This window comes from Apaloderma vittatum, unplaced genomic scaffold (genome assembly GCF_000703405.1).
Source record: "Apaloderma vittatum isolate BGI_N311 unplaced genomic scaffold, ASM70340v1 scaffold5461, whole genome shotgun sequence".
Lineage (NCBI taxonomy): Eukaryota > Metazoa > Chordata > Aves > Trogoniformes > Trogonidae > Apaloderma > Apaloderma vittatum.
The window spans coordinates 10,065-30,267 of record NW_009697271.1 but is presented as its reverse complement, the minus strand read 5'-3'; the positions used below and the strand labels follow the sequence as shown (position 1 = coordinate 30,267).

General features: G+C 44.6%; 1 protein-coding gene across 1 annotated transcript in view; it reads left to right on the top strand.

Annotated features, from left to right (window-relative positions):
• Positions 1–20,203, top strand: part of LOC104280038 (unconventional myosin-Vb-like) — a gene marked incomplete at both ends in the record, with an annotated part of 71,241 nt that overhangs the window by 42,819 nt on the left and 8,219 nt on the right. Inside the window, 8 exon segments of the mRNA XM_009877566.1 lie at positions 1,194–1,278; positions 2,614–2,762; positions 3,619–3,738; positions 4,868–5,005; positions 6,661–6,723; positions 13,206–13,315; positions 13,317–13,431; positions 14,247–14,344. Of these exon segments, the coding sequence (XP_009875868.1) occupies positions 1,194–1,278; positions 2,614–2,762; positions 3,619–3,738; positions 4,868–5,005; positions 6,661–6,723; positions 13,206–13,315; positions 13,317–13,431; positions 14,247–14,344 (878 nt within the window).

The following is a 20,203-nucleotide window of genomic DNA, read 5'->3' as shown; positions in this document are numbered from 1 at the left end:
GCAGTATTTGATAAAATACCTTGGTTTGAGCGTGCCTGCATGGAAGACTGAAGTCTGTGGTAGAGATGCCAGCCAGCTGGGCTGCCTGTAAATTTTATCTAGCGGTGGCAGCAAAATTATTATTATTGGACACCAAAAGCTTGTGTTTTGGTGTGTACAGTGTTGTTTGCCATCTTGGGATTCTTTGTGTAGCTGTTTCCTAAGCCCTGGCTGGAGGGGCTGGTGGAGCAGGCACAGGGAGGGATGTTACACTGGGATGATGTGTCGGTTTGTTCTCTTACCTGACAGGAGCAGAATCGTCTTGCTTAGCCATAGCAGCATATTTCACTTGGTAATGTGATGTTTTTGTGTTTTGAGGTAAAGATGTTGAATGCATCAGAATTGCTGGGGATGAAAAAAATTACGGGTTGGGTTGTTATCAGCATCAGTCCAGCCTTGTTGGACAAGTGGCCTCGATTCCCTTTGTTTTTAGTAAAGAGGTAGTTAAAAAAAAAGTCAGACAACTATTTTGCACAATTTAATTTTATTAATTTTTGCTAGACAGTCGTTGCTGTTAATTGCTATATATGCTTCTGTTACGTTACCAAAGGCTGTGTTACACACCATGCATCACTGTACTATTGGTTCTGCAGCTGTGTGGAGCATTAGAGTGACTATAATCTTATTACGGGAAGTACACACTAAGTTAAAAAAGCCTTAACTGTTCAGTGTTAGTGTCCACATTCACCGTGTCCACTTTTAGTGCCACATTGCTTGTGACAAAAGCAGCAGCTTTATTTTATTTTTTCCCCAACCGCAGTCAGCGCTGTGACTTGAAGATAGCGATGAAGCCCACTGAGATGTGGAAATACACCTCTGATGGGATGACCTGGTCACTCGTGGGGAGTGTCACTCCTGCAGGTCACGGTTGCCAAGTCCAGCTGCTCAGTATTTTGTAAGATTCTGCTGAAGATACTTATTTAAGGGAGAAATGTACTCAGGAAAACAAAAGTTAGTCTCTGTTGTTGCGGTGCAGTTCTCCTGCGCTTCAGCTCGTGATGTGTGCAGAGTAGCTGGAAGAGCACAAGGGGGTAAATCTTTTAAACAGCAAAGAAAACCCAAACAAAGCTCCCTGTCTCCAGCCGGGGGAAATGTAATCCCTCTGCAGAGGCTCTGACCTGCAGCAGGCAGTAATTCTTTGCCTCGTTTTGTAGCGCATATCTGACTTGGAGGAAGAAAATGCTCTCCTGAAGCAGGAAAAAGACGAACTTAACACCAGGATCCTATGTCAATCTGAAGGTAAGAAAAATTGCATACAGCATTGTAATGCCTCCACTAAATGAGGAGCTTAACTGTTCTCCCCTGAAAGTTGTTTTTCCTGCGTGCTTCTTCCTACCTTGGAAAGTGCTAACCTTCCCGCAGCCCTTTCCTGGTGGCTTTTGTCACTGTTTTGTTGTGCAGGGAGTCCCGTTCGTGCTGCTACCTGCTGGTGCATGGCAGGACAGAGCCTGCTTTAACTGGAGAAATATGGAATAAAGTACCAGAAAGGGCTTTCTGGTTCAGTTAGGTTGGAGCATTTGCTGCAGGTGGTGCTCAGGGTGGAGAGTAGAGAACAACAGCATCCCAGAATTGATGAAAAAGGATCCAAGGAACAGCACAGTTAACAATATTGAGCTGTGACAAAGGATTTCTCTAATGTGCAAGGAGTCTCTTGAGTTTTTTTTAAAGCAGAGAACTAGATGATGAGATGTACCATAGGCAGAGCAGTCTGGGAAAATTGCAAGCCACAAAAGAAACCACGCTATATGTATTGAGCTCTTTTATTTTTTTAGCATCTGTTTCAGGTTTGATTTTTGTTGCAGGATTTACCGAAAGTGTCATGTATCTTTCTGTGGATGTATCTATCATTGCTTCATGGTGCTTGTGAAGTACCTCTTGCTCTCAGCCTGATGCAAAATAAAAGAATGAAAATCACATGTTAAAAAAGAAACTTTAACTGCAAATACTTCCTCATCTCTTAGAGAGTGCTTTTGGGAACAGATTTGTGTCTCAAAGGCATTTTTTTTTAAAGAAAAAAATGTATATATTTGAATATAAAATACTTCCAACCCCCACAATCCTACCGTGGTAAATGGTTGATGATGACGTGGGAAAGAGACGCTGCAAGTGATTTGTTCAAGTACCAAATGTGGTGGTGGGAAGCAAGCAGAGAAGTCTTTAAGTGCAGCGAGTACCGAAGGCGCTTCATAAACACAAACGTATTTCTGTACCGTGCTGGTATTCTCTTAAGGGGGTTTATGGCTGGTCTGTGGGAGCTGGAGCTGGCACAGCTGAGTTACCTGTAATAGTGTAACAGATCTGGTAATATGTAGGTGCTGGCAATTTTTCTTTAACTCGGATGGCAGGGGGCTGTGCTGTCCAAGCAGAAGAGCTCAAGGTGTTCCAAGTGGTGAGGAGACAAATCTAGATTATATTGGTCCCTAAATAGCAGAGAATGCTTACATGTATTTCAGAGATTCTTGGCACAGAGCATTTTGTTAATTACTCAGTGCTATTGCACATATTTACAAGAATTTCATTCTGTAGATGAATATCACCTCCTTTTTTCCCCTCCCCCCCACCCTAATTTTAAAGATGAGTTCGCACGAAACACAGTTGAGGAAAATATCCAGATGAAGAAAGAGCTGGAAGAAGAGAGATCTCGTTATCAGAATCTGGTAAAAGAGTATTCAAGACTGGAGCAGAGATACGACAACTTGCGTGATGAAATGACTGTTGTAAAGGTAACAAAACCAACGTGATCCCTCTTGTGTTGTGTCGTGGAGTTGGTGTTGGCGGCTGGGTAACGTGGCTCACTCATCCTCCAAATACTTCATGGAACAGACATTGAGCAGTTTGTGCTTGATGTTTCTAAGATTGAACTTGTACACTGAAGGAGAACCATGCGTGTGCCTGGAAAAGGAGCCTGATCTCTCATGCTTCTCAGTGAACTACTGAGAGATACCTGTGAATCTCAGCAAAAGCTGGTTCGTGCTTCTGCCTTTGCTCTTTGCTTTGGTGTTGGCCAAGTGTAGGTGTTGGGTTAAAAACAAAACAAAATGACAAAACGAAAAATCGTCAACAAACAAACAAACAAACCAACGTGAAAACAAAACACAAAAAGCCCCCAGCAGCATAGCTGCAGAATTTCAAAAGCCAAGGTTGTTAGGTTCAGCTTTGCTGAAGTGTTAGAGGAACTGCTGAAAGTTCGATAATAAAGTGATGCTGGATTAGGTGGAAGTTTGAGCTTTTAAAGGGAGCCTCAGAGGTTGCTGTGAGCAGCATGATCTTGAGCTCAGATTTTCATGTTCACACTTTACAGGCATCTGGTATTATGAAAAGCCTTCTGCTCATGCAGAATGTTTAAATTGAGCTTCTACATCACTTCACATTTTATTTTAAACTATTCCCCTGTGTTATTATGAATGTTGTGGTAGGACATAAGAACCAGAAGTTGGAATTCACTGTATGGTGACAGTCAAGCCTTTTGTAAAAGTAACCTTAGTATATAGATGCATATTTGCTCTAACAAACAATGCTTTGTGAGGAATCCTTCCTTAAATGCTGAACATACTATGTATCTGCATCGTTCCTTTGCAGCAGGCACCAGGGCACAGGAGGAACCCATCCAACCAGAGCAGTTTGGAGTCCGATTCCAATTATCCGTCCATATCAACCTCTGAAATCGGAGACACTGAGGATGTCGTACAGCAAGTGGAGGTGCAGTAAATCAGGCAGGCTCGGGGGGAGGAGGAGAGCGCTGCTCCGCAGGGGTGATTGACGTGGGCTCCACATAGGAGGAATGCAGCTGGGCTTTGAAGAGTGAGGGATTGAACTGATTTCTTGCTGCAGAAATACCGTATTAATTGCGTGAGAGGGGTTCCAGGCTTGTGGTGCTGTAGCAAATGCTCTTTCATTTGTAGGCTCAGACTTCAATAGGCCTCTGAAAATAAGAAAGTCTTGTGGTTTTGGCCGTACCAGTTTGAGGAGTGATGAAGAGACATCAGCACAGTCAGCGTTGTTACGTGTAATTATTCCCAGCGCCGATGGCAGTGACTGGGATACCCAAGCTCATCACCCCCTTGCCCTGAGCTTTTCCATTCCAGTGCATCGTCACAGCTGCTTTGCTGTCCAGCACAGCCCCTGCATTTGACAGTCTCTTCTTGCAGAAAAGAGCAGCATAAATTATTCCCTGGCTATCATGAACTGCATGGAAAAAGGGAGCGTGATTTTTGCTTTTGTTTGCAAGAATAGTCTGCTTTTTAAGCTCCACCTCTGTGACACGAGGTATGGATGAGGAATCTGGCACCCCACTGGCAGGACCATATTTTGTGTCCCATGTACCATGCAGAAACTCCAACTTCCCTTTGCTAGCCACTGTTTTATGTTGCTTTAGTATTTCAGAACTGTTCTGAGAGCATTTGCTAAAGTGGAAGTAATTAGTATTGGCCAAGCTCTAATGCAAAGTATTCCAGATGAAGCCAGTTAAAAAAGCAACTAATAAGTACTTGGCTACAAAGGACTTTTAGTAGAATATTTTAATGTTCTTAGCTGTGGCCCCAATCACCCCACTTGTCTATTGGGCTGTTAAGCATTCGGTGATTTATTAAAACGAGTCAAGTTCATACTGACATTAAAAATAGGTGCCTAAAGTATGGGTTTGGACTCTTAAAGTACATGCCTTCCTTGAGGATGCTCCTGTTACTGGCTGTGGCCAGGGTGGGTACTAATGTACAATCAGGACGTACCTGCCACTGTGCATGATTATTAAACTTGACTGAGGTCTTCTCATTTATTTTCCACTCTCCTGATCTTTTTTTTTTTTCCCCACTCTCCTGTTCTTCTAAAGGAGGTCGAGTTGGAGAAGGCTGCCATGGATATGACCCTCTTCCTAAAGCTGCAGAAGCGAGTGAGAGATCTCGAGCAGGAGAGGAAGAAGTTACAAACCCAGCTGGACAAAAAGGAGCAACAGAGCAAGAAATCCCAGGTCAGAGATGTCTCTTCAGTGATACTGATATATCATGTTGGTAACTGACTTTCCATGCCTGCCTGAGGACACACAGTGTAGGAACTGAGGCTTGAGAGTGACAAGTTCTAGTTGCAAGGCAGCAGATCCATCAGGGAAACAGAGAGAAACTTCTTTTGCAGCTAAGGACAATTAGACAGGAGAACTGATTTTCTTTTTTTTTTTTTTTTATAAGCTGGTTATAACAGATTAGGACAGTATTTTAGGTATCTTGAAAGCAACGAGACGTAGAATCAGTTCTGGAGCATTGTATTCTGCCTGCACTGGTCCAGTTTCCTCCTCTTGAAAAATGTGAAGTGTGAACAGAGTTTTGTTAGCAGAGATCAGAACAAAGAAGGGGAATGTGTTTGAGGGATTGCAGATGGGCGTGATGCTTACAGACACAGATAACACCTTTTGGCTGTACCAAACCTAGAGGCGTGTCAGTGCTCAGGAGCTGTGAAGACAAAGACCCTAGTGTCCCTCGTCTCCACGTGATTTTTGGTTGATTTGGGTTATTCAAGCGCTTCTTAGTAGTCCTGGCTTCCTCTCAGCCAGCAGTGTGTGACATAAACGGAGAAGCTCATGGCAGACTTGTCAGTCAGGCTTGTGTCCTCAGTGTGGTATTGTTGTAATCTCTGTGGTTTTTGGTTTGTTTTTGTGGGTTTTTCCCTCCCCAGTAATGATCGTATAGAAAACAGTACAGTAAATAAGAAATGGCAAGATAACTGTTAGAAGAATGCGTTCTTCCTCTTCTCTGTACTGCAGGAAAGGAATAGTCCTTCCATTTATACAGATTTTCTGTATTTACAGATATCCTTTCTTCCATATGAAAAAAATATCTTCCTACAGTTTGGGTGGTTTTCTTGGAAGTAATTTAAAAAAAATAAATTAAAAACTCTAGATTACTGGCAGCCCGGTGATAACTTGAGAGTCAATCCTGACTTGCAAGTGGAATCTGAAAAGCCTCTAACTGAGGCTTTGTGACTTGCTTAGAGAACAGACTGTGAGAGAAGATCCATGCCATGAAACATCAGTGCTGTGTGCCGGGTGTCACAAAGCAGTAAAAATGCTCTACTGAGCAAATGCCATCGCTCTTTGTTTAATTATTTAAGTATCTGGGGCTGTCGTTGCTTTGCTTGGGAACTATTTAGTTTATTTGCCTCCAATGTGAAATCTGCGTTGTCTGACAAATGCGGGAAGAGACTCAACAAAACTGTAAACGGTGATTATTTACTTGCTTTGCGGGATACTCTTACAGATCACCCCTGGCAGTGTGTAGGAAATAAACAAAGTGGAAAACTTCCCCAACCTGTCTTCCTTGCTGTAGAGGCAGATTAAAACCTGCCTCCCAAATGCTGTGTTGGAGATTGTTCCCCTCGTGACTGTCATTGTTTGAAAGCTGCGGTGAGCCACAGTTGTTAGGATATTAATTAGAGATTCACCCATTTTCTTCTAAAGCAGCCCTTAACCTGCTACATGTTGCTGCCGCTCCAGCTAATGAATATTAATAACATTATTATGGTTGAGTGGCTGGAAGAACTCGCTGTTGATGGAGCCACGCCTAGCCATCCTGTGCCACGTGCCAGTTCCTCTGGCAGCTCTTAAACACAGATTTATCTCTTTCATCCGCATAGGTAGCTGAAATGAAGACTGAAGTGCCTTCAGACCATGAAGATTTTGCATACAACAGTCTGAAGGTGAGTGAGGAGCTCCTGCTCAGTGCTGTAACCTGTTGCATGGCTCTAACAGCCCACACAAACTGTCTGAACCTGCTAATAACCCAAAATTTTCCGCAATAGGCTGTGTTTGAGATAGCAGTTGGGAAGCTGTAGCTCTCCAGTCAGCTGCTGGGCCTGAGGTGAGCTCACAGATGTCTCTCAGGCAACATCTGTTCTGAGCTGGTCTGCCTGTTTCTGAGTCATGCACGGTGGTAGCAAGCTCACTCATGGCGAAGGATGCTTTTTCCACTCTAAATATTCCTACTGGGACTTTCTTGAGTTTTCTTTGACATGATACTGCAGGTCTTGGCATTTTTTCTGCAGGAGGTGTGAATTTTTCCAGGTGAAACCCAATGTATTTCTTATTCCAGGCTCCGTGTCAGCTATTTGTCCACTTTCTTTGCATTCCCAAGCTGCCACTCAGGTCCAAACCAAATATATCTGCTGCATGGATTCCAGTAAAAGAAAAAGAGCTGACTGACCACAGTCATCCTATGTCTTCCCAGCTATTGCCCTACTCTGCAATTCATCTTACACCTAAGCTCTAAATCCTCACAGTTCTGTCTCCATCATTTTCTCCCTACAATGTACAGAGTGACTGAAACCTGATAGGCTCCTGTCGTGGCTTGTGTGGGTTGTCCTCCTTCTTTATCTGTACCCAAATACCCCTGCTCTTGTCACTTAGGCCAGTTCTTATGTGCTGCTCATCCATCTGGGATAAGCTTTGTAAGAAGTGTTTTGTTTGGGTTTTCTGTTGTGGGTTTGTTTTTTTTCTCCAGACGTACATTTCAAATGCTTCTTCTCTCCCTGTCACTTTAACATATATTGCAATAAACCTGAGAAATATGGAGAAACACGCATTAGCCAGGAAAACATCACACAAAACCATGTGACAGTAGCAGTACCTACTTTTTGCTGTCATAGAATATCTTGAGTTGGAAGGAGCGTATAAGGATCATCATCTCATCAGAATGATGCACAAAACCCCAGAAGTTAGAGATGGAAAAGCTGTCTGATCAGCCCTCCCTGAGAGAATACCTCTAGCAGTACCTTTTTCTGGCGTTCAGTCCATCCAGGTTTCAGTCCCTATGCACGATATTTGAGTTGCACTCACCAGCCCGTTTGTGATGGAGGGAAGCCCTGCCGAGTTTCATTAGTGACTCTGCACAACCCATTGGAGTAGAAGTGTGGCAGGAGCTTTAAGATCATTGCCCCAGTGTCTTCCAGTTGGTTAAACACAGCTATGTAAGCTTCAAGTTTCTTGACCTTGTAAAGCAACGTGAAGTTGCAGTTTGGAAGGGGAAGACCCAGCAGATGAGAACTGCTGCCTTCTGGAGTTCTTACTGCTGTGCGAGCACACAAATTGTGTTTTCTTCAAGTTTTTACCCCGGAAGTTCAGAATGGAAATGCTAATTTTAGATTCTCTTACTTTCTGGATTCCTAATGTGCTAACATACGTAGTCCTACATATGTTGCAACAAGTAACAACCAGATCTATGGGCTTGCTTTAATGCAGCACAGACCTGAGCTGTAGCACACGGTATTTTGGGTACCAGCGTGTTGGGTGACTGTCAGCCTGGGAGGAGCTGAGGTCCCTGTGAAAAGCCGGGAGCGATGGCTTCAGATGCCACAGTGAGAGGCAACCCCTAGCCTGAAAGGAAAGGGTCTTGTGTTCCCTGTGGGTGGGTTGGCCTGAGAGGAACCACTAAAAAAGAGAAACAAATACAACTCGCTGGTGTTTTCCCAGTTTGTGAATACTGGACACTGCAGAGTTTTCCATCTGCAATGAGACAGTGACTTTCTGCTGATTCCGAGTGCTGCTTTTCCCTCCTTCCCCTGTGGTAGCTGCTTCTATAGCTATAACAAAACTCTTCCTCTCTTCTATTTCCTCTGCTAATTTGTACCTCAAATATTTATGCTGCCTCTGCCTCCTTCGAGAACCTTCTGTAATTAGATTAATTTTTCCTTTTTGCCAGCTTAAAAAAGTCTTTATCTTGGGTCAAGGTGTTTAAGAGCTTACACGCAGCAAACCCTTCCTGTGGATGCTCTGTGAGGTACCAGCTGCTGGAAAAGGAAAGAATGTTGGCTTTGATGCACAAGTGCTGCATTATTTTTTGGAAATAGAGACTCCATAGCCACTTAAGAAAAGGTTTCAAAAGCTTTTAGAAAGGTGTCTGCAATGTCTTTTCAGAAACCAGTGTACTTCCCTGAAATGAATATGAATTTTGACTTGAGGTGTGGAAACTTTCTGATGTAGCTGAAAACCTCATTGTGGTGTAGGAGTCTTGCATTAGACACAGAACAGGTGCTTGGGTAAGGTCATGAATGAACCAGGGTTTGGTTTCAATAAATATGAATAAAAATACATAAATGAAATAAAAATGTAAACATAAGTTTATGCATTATTTTCAAGTAATGCATACAAATACCTGTTTGGGTAAACATAATAAATGTGGTTATAAGAGCAGGTTTTCTTGGGGGTTAAGGATATTTCTAGGTATTTTTCAGTACTTTGTGACCCAAATCTTCACTGCTTTTGGGCTCCTTTTTGGGTTCCATTCAAGATATTTTTGGCCCCTTGAGCAGGACCAAGCTGTGGTTGTCAAGAAATGGTCGTGAGGGCTTGGGTCTGCCACTTCATATGTGTTTGCTGTCGTCCTGCTCTGTCTTGATTTAATGGTCCTGTATTGTCACAGCACCCACATGGCCTCTGGGATCAGGTTTTGCTGGGGAGCCTGTTCTTGGTGCAGATTTTGGTGGAAGGAAGTTCAGCTGGATAAAGATTGGTTGGTTAGTTTTGTAACGCTGCGAATAAATGTGAGAAGCTAGAGCTAGCACCAGTGTATTTACAGCACACATAAATTCTGTGGTTTTTGTAATGAATAAATGGAGTTTTCCGTAGGTGCTGTCCCAAAATACACCGAGCAGGGTGTTTGGTTAGCCATGATGCAGGGCTAGAGGGATGTGAAACTCCTCACTTGTTCTCCTGAAGGAGTGTGTGTCCCTGAGTTACACCTGTACAACAAAAAGTTCCTCAGTGAAAGATGTTTTTCCTGGCTTGATTTTTCAGGGTGGGAAAGCAGGAGTGGGAATGAAAGCACCAAGGGGTCCTTGCCCAGACTTTGTGTTCCTAGCATGAGCACGATGCGTAATTTGCTTTCTTACTCTTCGCATAGCTGGGATGCTTGCTTCATCCTTTAGGCTTGGAAGCTCATCATAAAATGAGCTTCTAGAGGATTTTATTTTCTTTTCCTATCAAGTACCAGAAATAGAAGAGAGGGCAAATTCCTGGCATGGCAGTGCTAACCTCTGATTTGCAGAGGATCATACTTCACCCAGCACTGCTATATAAGCCCCTTTTTAAAGAGCTGAGGCTATTTCTTTCGCTGTTGGGTTCCTGCTTTGCACCTCCATGGTGCTGTATGTGTTGGGACAAGTGTGAGTTCAAGTTCAGGATGTTCTGACTATATAACTTGTCAAATAAATCAGCGCTATTGGACTGTGCTGAAGAAAAAGCCTTTCCCACGCTGCAAGTAGAAATCTCCCTTTCCACTTTCCAAGCATTTTATTTTAGCTCCTGCTCTTCCACCACTGATGCTGGTGCAAAAAGGGTCTGCAGGCAGGGGACAGCAGACATCTATCCCGCGCCCACAGATACTTTAAAGTTGCTCCATGAAATCCACAAAAAAAAAGGAGTGGGGAATGAATTGAAAAGTAAACTCTGAAAGATGTCTGGGGCATAGGCTGTTGGAGAAGGGTTGTTAGCTATCTTTTCCTTTACTGATCTGCTTGCCTTTGTTTCTAACCAGAGTACAGCTTGATACAATCAGTCCCAGGGGTTACCAGGATGGCTGATTAAAAAAAATACCAAAAACGAAGCAAAAATAAAACACCACCAAGCAAACCAAAAACAGAGAGAGAAGGAGAAAAAAAGAAAAAAGAGAAGCAGAAAGAAAAGAGGAGAAAACAAAAAGAGGAGGGAGAAAAAAGGAAGGGGAAAAAAAAAAAGAAAAGCGAGGGTCTTATCCAGAAAATAACAAAAAACAGGGAAGAGCCATTTGGGTAGAGAAGCACTTAATCACTTTCTTTTTACCCTTCACCTGTCTCTGAGCAAGATCAGAAAATCATGGAAAGCGAGGTGATGCTTTAGCCGTGCAGCCAGAAGAGTTAAATCCAGTTTGGTATTGATTTTCCCACTGCACACACACTTCCCAAACTCTTGGTTTCAAAACCGATTATAGAAAGGCTGATGTCTCACACGCTCCCTCTGCTGAGCTGTGGTTAATGTGGATGTGGATGAATTGCTGTATCTAATGCATTTTTTAGGGGGTTTTATTATTATTTTTTTTTAAAGGACAGATGGCACAAAGTACCTGCATATGCTCTGTTACTGATGGCGGTGGCTCAGCTGGGAGCATGTTGGCTGCCCAGATGCCAGATCAGCTATTCTGTTCACACCTCTGCTGTGATAAGGCGTGCTATTTATAATTTGCAAGGATTTATAATTATAACACCCGTTTCCTATGGAAACGAGGTTTACACAGCTGTGCTAGCTACACACTGTATAAACTGTATAAATTGCTCCCGCCTCCCCACCTCCCCAGCCGTTTTTGGATTTGTTAGCTCGCCTCAGCCAAAGCTGATAACAAAGCAGGTACCCCGTGATGAGAAGGATCATGCAAGAGTCAGGAAGAGAGAAGCACCTGGATCTCAGTGGGAAAGAGCTCGTCCTGTGTTAGACACCAGAGAATCCACGTGGATGGGGGGGTCGATCCCTAGGAAAGAGCTGACCCCACATCAGTCAGATACCAGGCTTTTGTCAGCAAGCTTGCAGACATCTCTGGTTTTGCCATGTGGTGTTCGGATGATGTTCCCGATGGGTTTCGATGTTGTCCCAGAGACCTGGGTGCACAGGGACAGGAGGGAGCAGTTCTGGGTGAGGTCCTCCTGCCCCTCTGCTCTGCCCTGGTGAGGCCACATCTGGAATCTTGGGTCCAGTTCTGGGCCCCTCAGCTCCAGAGAGACAGGGAACTGCTGGAGAGAGTCCAGCGCAGCCCGAGGGATGATGGAGGGATGGGACATCTCCCTGGGGAGGAAAGGCTGAAGGAGGTGGGGCTCTGCAGCTTGGAGAAGAGGAGCCTGAGGGGTGACCTCATTCAGGTTTATAAATATGTCAAGGGGGAGTGTCGGGAGGACGGAGCCAGGCTCTTTTCAATGACAGGACAAGGGTCAGTGGGTGCAAGCTGGAGCACAGGAGGTTGCACCTCAGCATGAGGAGAAACTTCTTTCCTGTGAGGGTGCTGGAGCTCCTTCTCTGGAGACTTTCAGACCCTGCCTGTGTGACCTACTGCAGGTGATTCTGCTCTGGCAGGGGGTTGGACTAGATGATCACAGAATCACAGAACATTAGGAGTTGGAAGGGACCTCAGAAGATCGTGATGATGATGATGATGATCTTTTGAGGTCCCTTCCAACCCCTAACGTTCTGTGATTCTGTGGGTGCTGCCATGGAGCAGCTGATGATGGAGGATCCGGTGCAAAGAGAAGGTGGGTTGGCATTTGGCATTCGAGGAGGGCCTCGGGGTTGTGTTCCCTCCCCATCTGCAAGGACTGATCCATCCTCAGGAGCAAAACTGCTCTTGACCCAGCAGGGATGCTCCAAGAGGATTTTTGGGTGAAGAGCTGCCAAAGGTAGTGTTACCACCTTGCTTTGTGGTGAAATGTTGAAATAAAGGCTGTCTTAGCTACTGGAGTTGTATTCTTCCATCTTCTACTGTCATGCAAAAGCAAATAAGCCCTTCACTTGTCTCGGCGAACACAGTGATGCTCATGCATCGTTATTCAGGTGAAGCAGTTGGTGTCAAGCGTGTACAGTATTGCCCTTGCCTGTCAGATGCCAACAGCTGACAAGACGTCAGGGCGAGAAAATCCTCCAGCTGCCAGCATTGCACTGACCGAGGTGGAGGGAATTGCAAAATGGATGCGAAAAGGAGCTGTAGTGGGAATTCACACAGCCGTAGCTCACCTTGACGAGGCGTCTGCCATGATGAAGGTTCATGTAAATTGGCATTTCCCAGCTTATCTAATGAATATGAAAGGTGAGCTAAACGTTGTGGGTTTTGTGCTGATTTGTTGATTGAAAAGGAGAAGGGCTGGAGAAGAAACAAATGTGTTTGGCTTTCCTAACAGCTTGCTTTTGTGTTTAAAAATATTGCCAACAAATAAATTTTAAAAAAAGTATCACCCTGCAGTGTTACTAAATAACAACAGGTTACTGACTACCACAAAAATCTTTCCTCAAACACCCATGGCTGGACTGTCAACAAAATCCAGATCCCGGCATGATTTGATCATTTGTCCATGATCACTGGTAACTGAGTTACCTTAGAGGCATCTCAGAAAAGGGTGGTGGCACTACAAGACAGTTTATCTGAACTGGTTAATGGCTTGGTGTTTTCCAGAGGCAAGAGCTGGAGTCGGAGAACAAGAAGCTGAAAAATGAACTTAATGAGCTGAGGAAGGCTATTGCAGACCGAGCAACCCAGAACAACTCCTCCAATGATATTCAGGATTTTTAATCAGCTGAAATCGGCCAACGAGGAGTTGGAAGTGCGCAAGGAAGAGGTGCTCATCCTGAGGTCGCAGATTATGAAGGCAGCCCAGCAGAAAGAGACGGGGAAAAACATGGTAATTGAGAGCATAATGGATTTTGTTTTCCTTCCCCTGTTCTGTTGCTGAACATTCACTGCTTCTCCGAGCGATGCCATTTCTGCTTTGGTAGGCTCTGGGTGGCAGGATGGTGCGGGCAGGTTATAGGAGGTTCTGCCTGTGGATAAGATAAAGTCCATCACATCATTTTGGGCAGGACTGTATGTCCCGTGGGTGGTGGTCTGCACTGCTGTGAGGTGCTTGACCCCATACCTGGTGAGGTCTAGCCAGCCCACACTGAGGAATAACTTCTTCAGCCTTGCACCAAGTTGTGGTGCTCTGAGATTTTCCCCGTGATGCTTTATGTCAGCTGGCTTATTCTGCAAGGGAACAAGATGGGGGAAGATTGTTTCTGGAGGAGGTGCTGCTCACTTGAGGCTCGTGCAGCCATAATGTGTTTTTACTGGCACGTAGGCAAGAAGAGAGCCTGTCCCATCACAGTTGTTTGAGGTTTTTTTTGTTTAGAACCTGTCGTGATGGAAAAGTATGTTTTTTGAAAACTCTCACTTGGGCTTTTAAATTCACTGCCTTAACATTCCTCAAGGTTTTTGTCTGTTTTGTAATTCAGACCACCTCCCCCCCCACTTATCTCCCTCCCAGGGTCACTGCATCCTCCTTCCATCTCCTGATCTCTGCTGCTGCTGTGTGTTAATTCGTTGCAGCTCTCTAACCTGATGGATGCCCTGAAAAAGCTCACTTAAAGGTGGTTGGGTGTTGTTCCTTATCAGGGACTTTGAAAGAGAGGAGGAGATGTTCAGGGTGTCATGCTGCTGTGTTTTGCATGTTGTATTTAGGACAGTGTCACGACCAATGCCAGCTGGCCCAACAGTGACAAGCACGTTGATCAGGAGGACGCGATTGAAGCCTACCAGGGGATGTGTGAGACAAACCGGTAAGTGCGGCCCAAATTTTTCCAGCAGGAAGGGCTCACCAAAGTGCAAGAGATGGGATCCAGACTGACTTTAACAAAACATTTTGGAGAGTTAAGCAGCTTCTGGATCTTGTGTTGAGGATGGGCCATAAAGATGGGACCAAAGATGCAGGTCTTGTACTGGGTGAGGAGCCCTTGTTGCTGGGCGAGTGTGTCCCCAGGGGAGGGGAGATGCTGGGCAGGTAGAAAAGTCATCATGGAGCTGAGCAAAACTGGATTTTGACTTTGCTTCCACTACATAAATAGTAGCAAGACGAGGATTGAGATACATTTAAGAGTTACTTATTTCAAGTAAGTCCTCGTGCTGTGCTGGGAAGGCGGCGTGGTCCCCCTCTCATTTTCCCAAGGGCAAAAGCCCATGATGGTGAACTGAGCTAACGAACACGCTCTGTGTTCTCTGGCAGCACCTACGTTATCGGTTTTCTTGCATCTGAACTGAGTTTTTGGAACGTTTGTTTGATGACAGGTTTCCCAGAGCGAGGGATAATGCTGTGAACATGTGTCTGTCCTTACAGTAACTGTGGGCTCATGCTGTGAGGCATTAAATCAATCCTTGCAGCTATCTAGGAGGACATCAGGTGAAAAAGTAGTATCTTGCAAGAAGACAAAAAGACATGGCTTAAACAGCAGGATAATACATAAAGTAAATATTTATTTTACTGCAAGGAAATTGGATGTTCATCTCCTTTTCTCATGACAAATACAGATGTTTGAGGCTTTTTTCCTAAATAATTTGCATTCAGCAAGGTAGTCAGAGGACCTAACTGTTGTGGATTAATGGCTTTTAATAACGCAGTGCACTTTGCTTCTTTGTAAACTGCTTGCAGCAGGTTGTTAGCAGTCCGAGCTGGCAAAGATAATGACTTAATTAGAATTTTATTTGTACCTGTATGATATGAGCAAAGGCTCACCATCTCTGAGTGTAATATGAAAAATTATGAAGATTTGATTAAAGCTTTCAGAACTGGGTGGCCAAGAAGGTGCAATGGGAAATCCATGTGTGTAGTTTGATGTGTGTAAATTCCTAGCTGTGCGGTCAACTTTGGTCATCATGTCTGTGCTGCACATCCCCCAAATTCCTGCCATAACGCGGGCTGGATTTTCTGAATTCGCATGTATTTTAATTTTTGGGAAAGCCCTAGGAGAAGCTGTGGAGATCTCCTAGTGTTTGAGTACAGAGATGAGCTAGAAGGGCTGGATTCCATATGCATTGCACTTAAACAAAGCTTAAAACCCTGATGGTTGGACTGAGACTCTGCCCACACAAATATTTCCAGCCCAGGGACCCAGAAGAGTGGGGAGTGTTGGGGTCCAGGACTTCTGTGATGCTGGTTTTTCACCTGGGCATCATGTCTGGCTCGATCGGACCAGTGTGTGTGTGTTTTCAATTTGTTGCCATTGAATATTTGCTTTCCTGAAGCAAACTTGCTGATGAAATTTCTGCCCCTCCTGCTGTAGAGGTGATGAGATTGATCTAAACATCACCTTTTTGTCAGTAAATCAATGGAGCACCGTGTGCTTCCTACTGCAAGGGGCTTTTTTTGGTCACTTAATGAATTCTGTGGATTTTCTCTTATTTCCTTCCAATTTTCTCCTGGAGCTGTGGGCACTGGTACATGAAATCCTGTTGTCAGGCTCAGTTTTAATTACTCCCTAAATTGCATTTTCTGGTGTGCGTGCATAGGGGTGGTTAGTTTCTATTCAGGTTTGGTGAAGGAGTTGGAGTCAAATTAAGTGTTGCTGCTTTCTTAAGGCACGTGTCCAACCTGGGTGTATGTGTTGTATCACTGATCCCACCCTCCTCCCCATAGTAATCAGTATTGGGCCATCCTGGAGTACGTGTTGTCCACTTTCATTCAACCTGACAGGAGATTCTGGTCCTTCTTCATAGAATATTTTGGGTTGGAAGGGACCTTAAAGATCATTTGGTTCCAGTCGCAGTAGTGGGACACCTCCCACCACACCAAGTTGCTCCAAGCCCCGTCCAACCTGGCCTTGAACGCTTCCAGGGAGGGGGACATCCACAGCACCTCTGGGCAACCTGTGCCAGGGACTCACCACCCTCACAGTGAAGAATTTTTCCCTCGTATGTCATCTAAATCTAGCCTTGTTCAGTTTGAAACCATTACCTTTTGTCTTGTCACTATGCTCCCTGATAAAGGGTCCCTCCTTATCTTCCCTGGAGCCCCTTCAGGGACTCAAAGGCCGCTGTGAGGTCTCCCCGGAGCCTTCTCTTCTCCAGGCTGAGCAGCCCCGACTCTCTCAGCCTGTCCTCACAGGAGAGGGGCTCCAGCCCCCTGATCCTCTTTGTGGCCTCCTGTGGACCCGCTCCAACAGCTCCGTGTCCTTCTTGTGCTGGGGGCTCCCGAGCTGGACACAGCCCTGCAGGTGAGGTCTCAGCAGAGCAGAGCAGAGGGGCAGAGTCACCTCTCTCGACCTGCTGGCTACGCGGCTTCTCACGCGGCCCAGGCTGGAATTGGCCTCCTGGGCTACCAGCACGCATCGTTGGCTTTTGTCCAGCTTTTCCACCACCAGAGGCCCAAAGTCTTTTCCTCACGGCTGCTTGCAATCCACTCATCACCCAGCCTGTGCTTGAGGTTGCCCATTTTCAGCCGTTCCATGCTTAGCTTCCACAGGGAGGCTGGAATCACATGGAGGAGTCATCAAAAAAAAATGCTGCAATGATCTGATTTTCCTCAAGAGCACAAATCTCTTTCCTTGCCATTGCCCAGGTGAGCTGCAGTTTAAGAAGTCCACATGATCAGGCCTTGATGTTTTTCGGCCTCTTGAGATTTGAAAGGGTAAATCTTCAGTCTCCGGTCTTGATTTCCTGTTATCTCTCTCATCTACCTCTCGCACAAAGCTTAACTGGAGCTTGCCTCTTGTGGCAGCAGCTTCACATACCATCACGCTCATTTTCTGTGGTGATTTATCCAGTGGCTCATTAATCACCATCAGCTTGTGTGGTTCCCTGTGCATTTGTGTACTGGGTTGGTTTGTAAACCTTAGGCTGGAGCAAATGGCAATAAAACCGATGAAGACCAATGCTCAGGGAGCATGGATTATTGTATTTCTCAGTATAAGTTACCATGCACTCCCTCCACCACAAATTTGCATTCCTACTTACACAGCTATATGCCCAGCTGTGTCATCATGAGAAATAAAACTTCTTTCTCTTTCTAATTTTGGTCGATAAATATTTTAATGGAAAGCTTTTCTGGTGGGATTGCTGTTCTGAAGCGGGATTAATAAGCAAGACCCACTTTTTATCCCACCTGCACTGCAAGAAGTACTCTCATTTCTCTTTACCCTGTTACCTCTCATTTTTCAAGCAGTCTCTAACAGGGGTGGATGCTCTTCCACTGATCTGGTCTGACCAGTGTCATAAAACCATGGTCACAGAGTGGTAGAACCATGGAATGGTTTGAGTTGGAAGGGACCTTTAAAGGCCATTTAGTCCAACCTCCTGCAGTGAGCAGGGTCATCTTCCACTGGATCAGGTTGCTCAGAGCCCCGTCCAACCTGACCTGGGATGTCTCCAGGGATGGAGCCTCCATCACCTCTCTGGGCAATTTTTCACCACCCTCAGTGTAAAAAAAAAATCTTCCTTATATCTAATCTAAATCCACCCTTTCCTAGTTTAAAAACATCGCCCAATATCCTATCACGACATGGTCCATGCATTGGTGACTCCTAACTTGAAGCCATCATGTTTTAGCTGCTTAGGGTGGGGATGGAGCATGGCTTTATTTTGTTAGGAGATAGAGCTTTTATTCTCTCTACATCTATATAATCCAGGACTTTTAAATACAACAGCAGGAAAACAGGAAAAACTGCTGGGTGCTGCTAACCCTGCCCACGTAGAAGTTCTTTTTCTCTGCTCCATACCCAGGGCAAAGCCTCCTGATGCCAGGTAAAGAGGAAATTTAATTTGAAAGCAGCCCCTTATGAATGCAGTGAACTCAGCTTTTCTTGTCCCCACCTGCCTTGCTGACTTCCACCTGCTAAAGGGCAGAGCATCAAGTTAGTTTCCAGCTCATTTTCTGCTTCAGTAACTGAATGTAAAGCTGGGTAGGCGCTTTGCTCCGTGTTCCTGTTCTTGGGATCTTTCTTTCAAGTCTATTTGATCTCGTTGGCAGTTTAGAGCCAACAAAAGACCAGGTGATGATATTAGCGATAATAACCTGGCACCTCAAAGCAGATCGAGCTTAGTCTTTGAAATTAATTTCTGTGATTAACTTCCCAGTGATCTCTGTAGAGTACATCACTTTTATTTATTTTTTTTTCTGCTGGGTACGTCTCACCCGCAGCTGCAAGTGCAAAGTCAAGGGCTGACAGTGGCTTCACAGAGGATGCTTTTGTAGCAGGAAGAGGCCATCACAAGGAAAGGCTTCATATCTCTCCTTACCACTCTCCAATACGTCTCTTCTTATCACTGCTTCCCGCCCTGTCATGTATCTAATCTGTGATGTGCACTAGCTTTCCACTCCATTTAAAAAAAAAGAAAAAAAAAAAGCATGTCAGTGTTTGAAAGTAATGTGCCTTTTATTCTTTACGAAGAGATGACAACTATCTGACGATGCTAAAATTAACGTCTCTGGTGTTTGGTGTACGTGCTTGGAGGAGCCGGGGGGAGGCATTTGGGGCAGGAATTTCTCTCCTTTCATGAACGCCGTTTGCCAAATCCAGGTCACCAGCTGCTCCCCTGGACCCAGACCTCCAGGGTAAGGATCAAGGAGAGCTGAGGCTGTGAATCATGTCCTTCCAGCTCCATTCGGGCTTATTTGAGAGAAGGATCTACCCACCATTTTAGGAAATTATTTTGGCACATACTAATTAATCTAATTAGCTCGAGAGGACCTCTATTGGCTTTTAATGTCTTGGTCAATACGAGCCTCTGGGGGAAGGGAAGCTCAGTGATTTCTGAGTCAGTGCTGTGCTGGTGAACACGGGCTGAACAGTTATTTCCCAGGGCAGTTTTGTCTTTGCATACTGGCACCACCTTGAGCGGCTTTCCTCATTTGCCGCAACGCATATGATGAAAAAAGGAAAGAAGGCTATTTTTCAAAGGATGTTTTCTGGGAGAATGCATCTCTTAAAAATGCTGCTCATCCTGTGAGATTTCCCAAGTTACTGATGTGTAATAAGCAGTGAGGAACCTTCCTGTTGGATTTTTTTGCATTTTGTTTGTTTGGTTGGGTTTCAGTGTTTAAGTATATGTTCTGTTAAGATTGTGTGAACAAAAGAAATACCTTCCCAACAATTTGACCCAGATCACACCAAGAAACATTCCTGTATCTGTCAGCCTACAGACCTTTTTTGAAACCTGAGTCATGTGGGTAAAAATGAGGTTTTAATCAAAATGCAAACACATAGCTTTAGCAGGTGGATTTTCCAAACGTAAATACCCAAAATGTTTGCTACTTTTGAGAAATACTGCTGTGCCAGGATGGAAGGGGTGTATTGGCTGTCTGCTTTGGTGAGTCCTTCTGTGCTCACCGCTTTCTTCATGTGAAAATTTGATATACAAAGTTTGTGCTTTTCCACTTATATATACAGTTTTCCTTGCCAGGGAATAACCCTTGCCACACCTCTTCAAAACAGGAGATGTGTATTGACTTGTTTCTTTTTTTCTCTGAAAGTTTAATCATACAGAAGAGTTTTTTGGTTTGTTTATTTTTTGTTATTATTTCTGAAGAAAAAAAGTGTTTTCTAACTCACATCAAAGCCAAGTAAAATCTCGCTGTAGTAAGTGTTCCTGGTCAGGTTGGCTGGCTTATATCACTCACTTGTAATGTGTTCAACACCTTATCAAAGCAG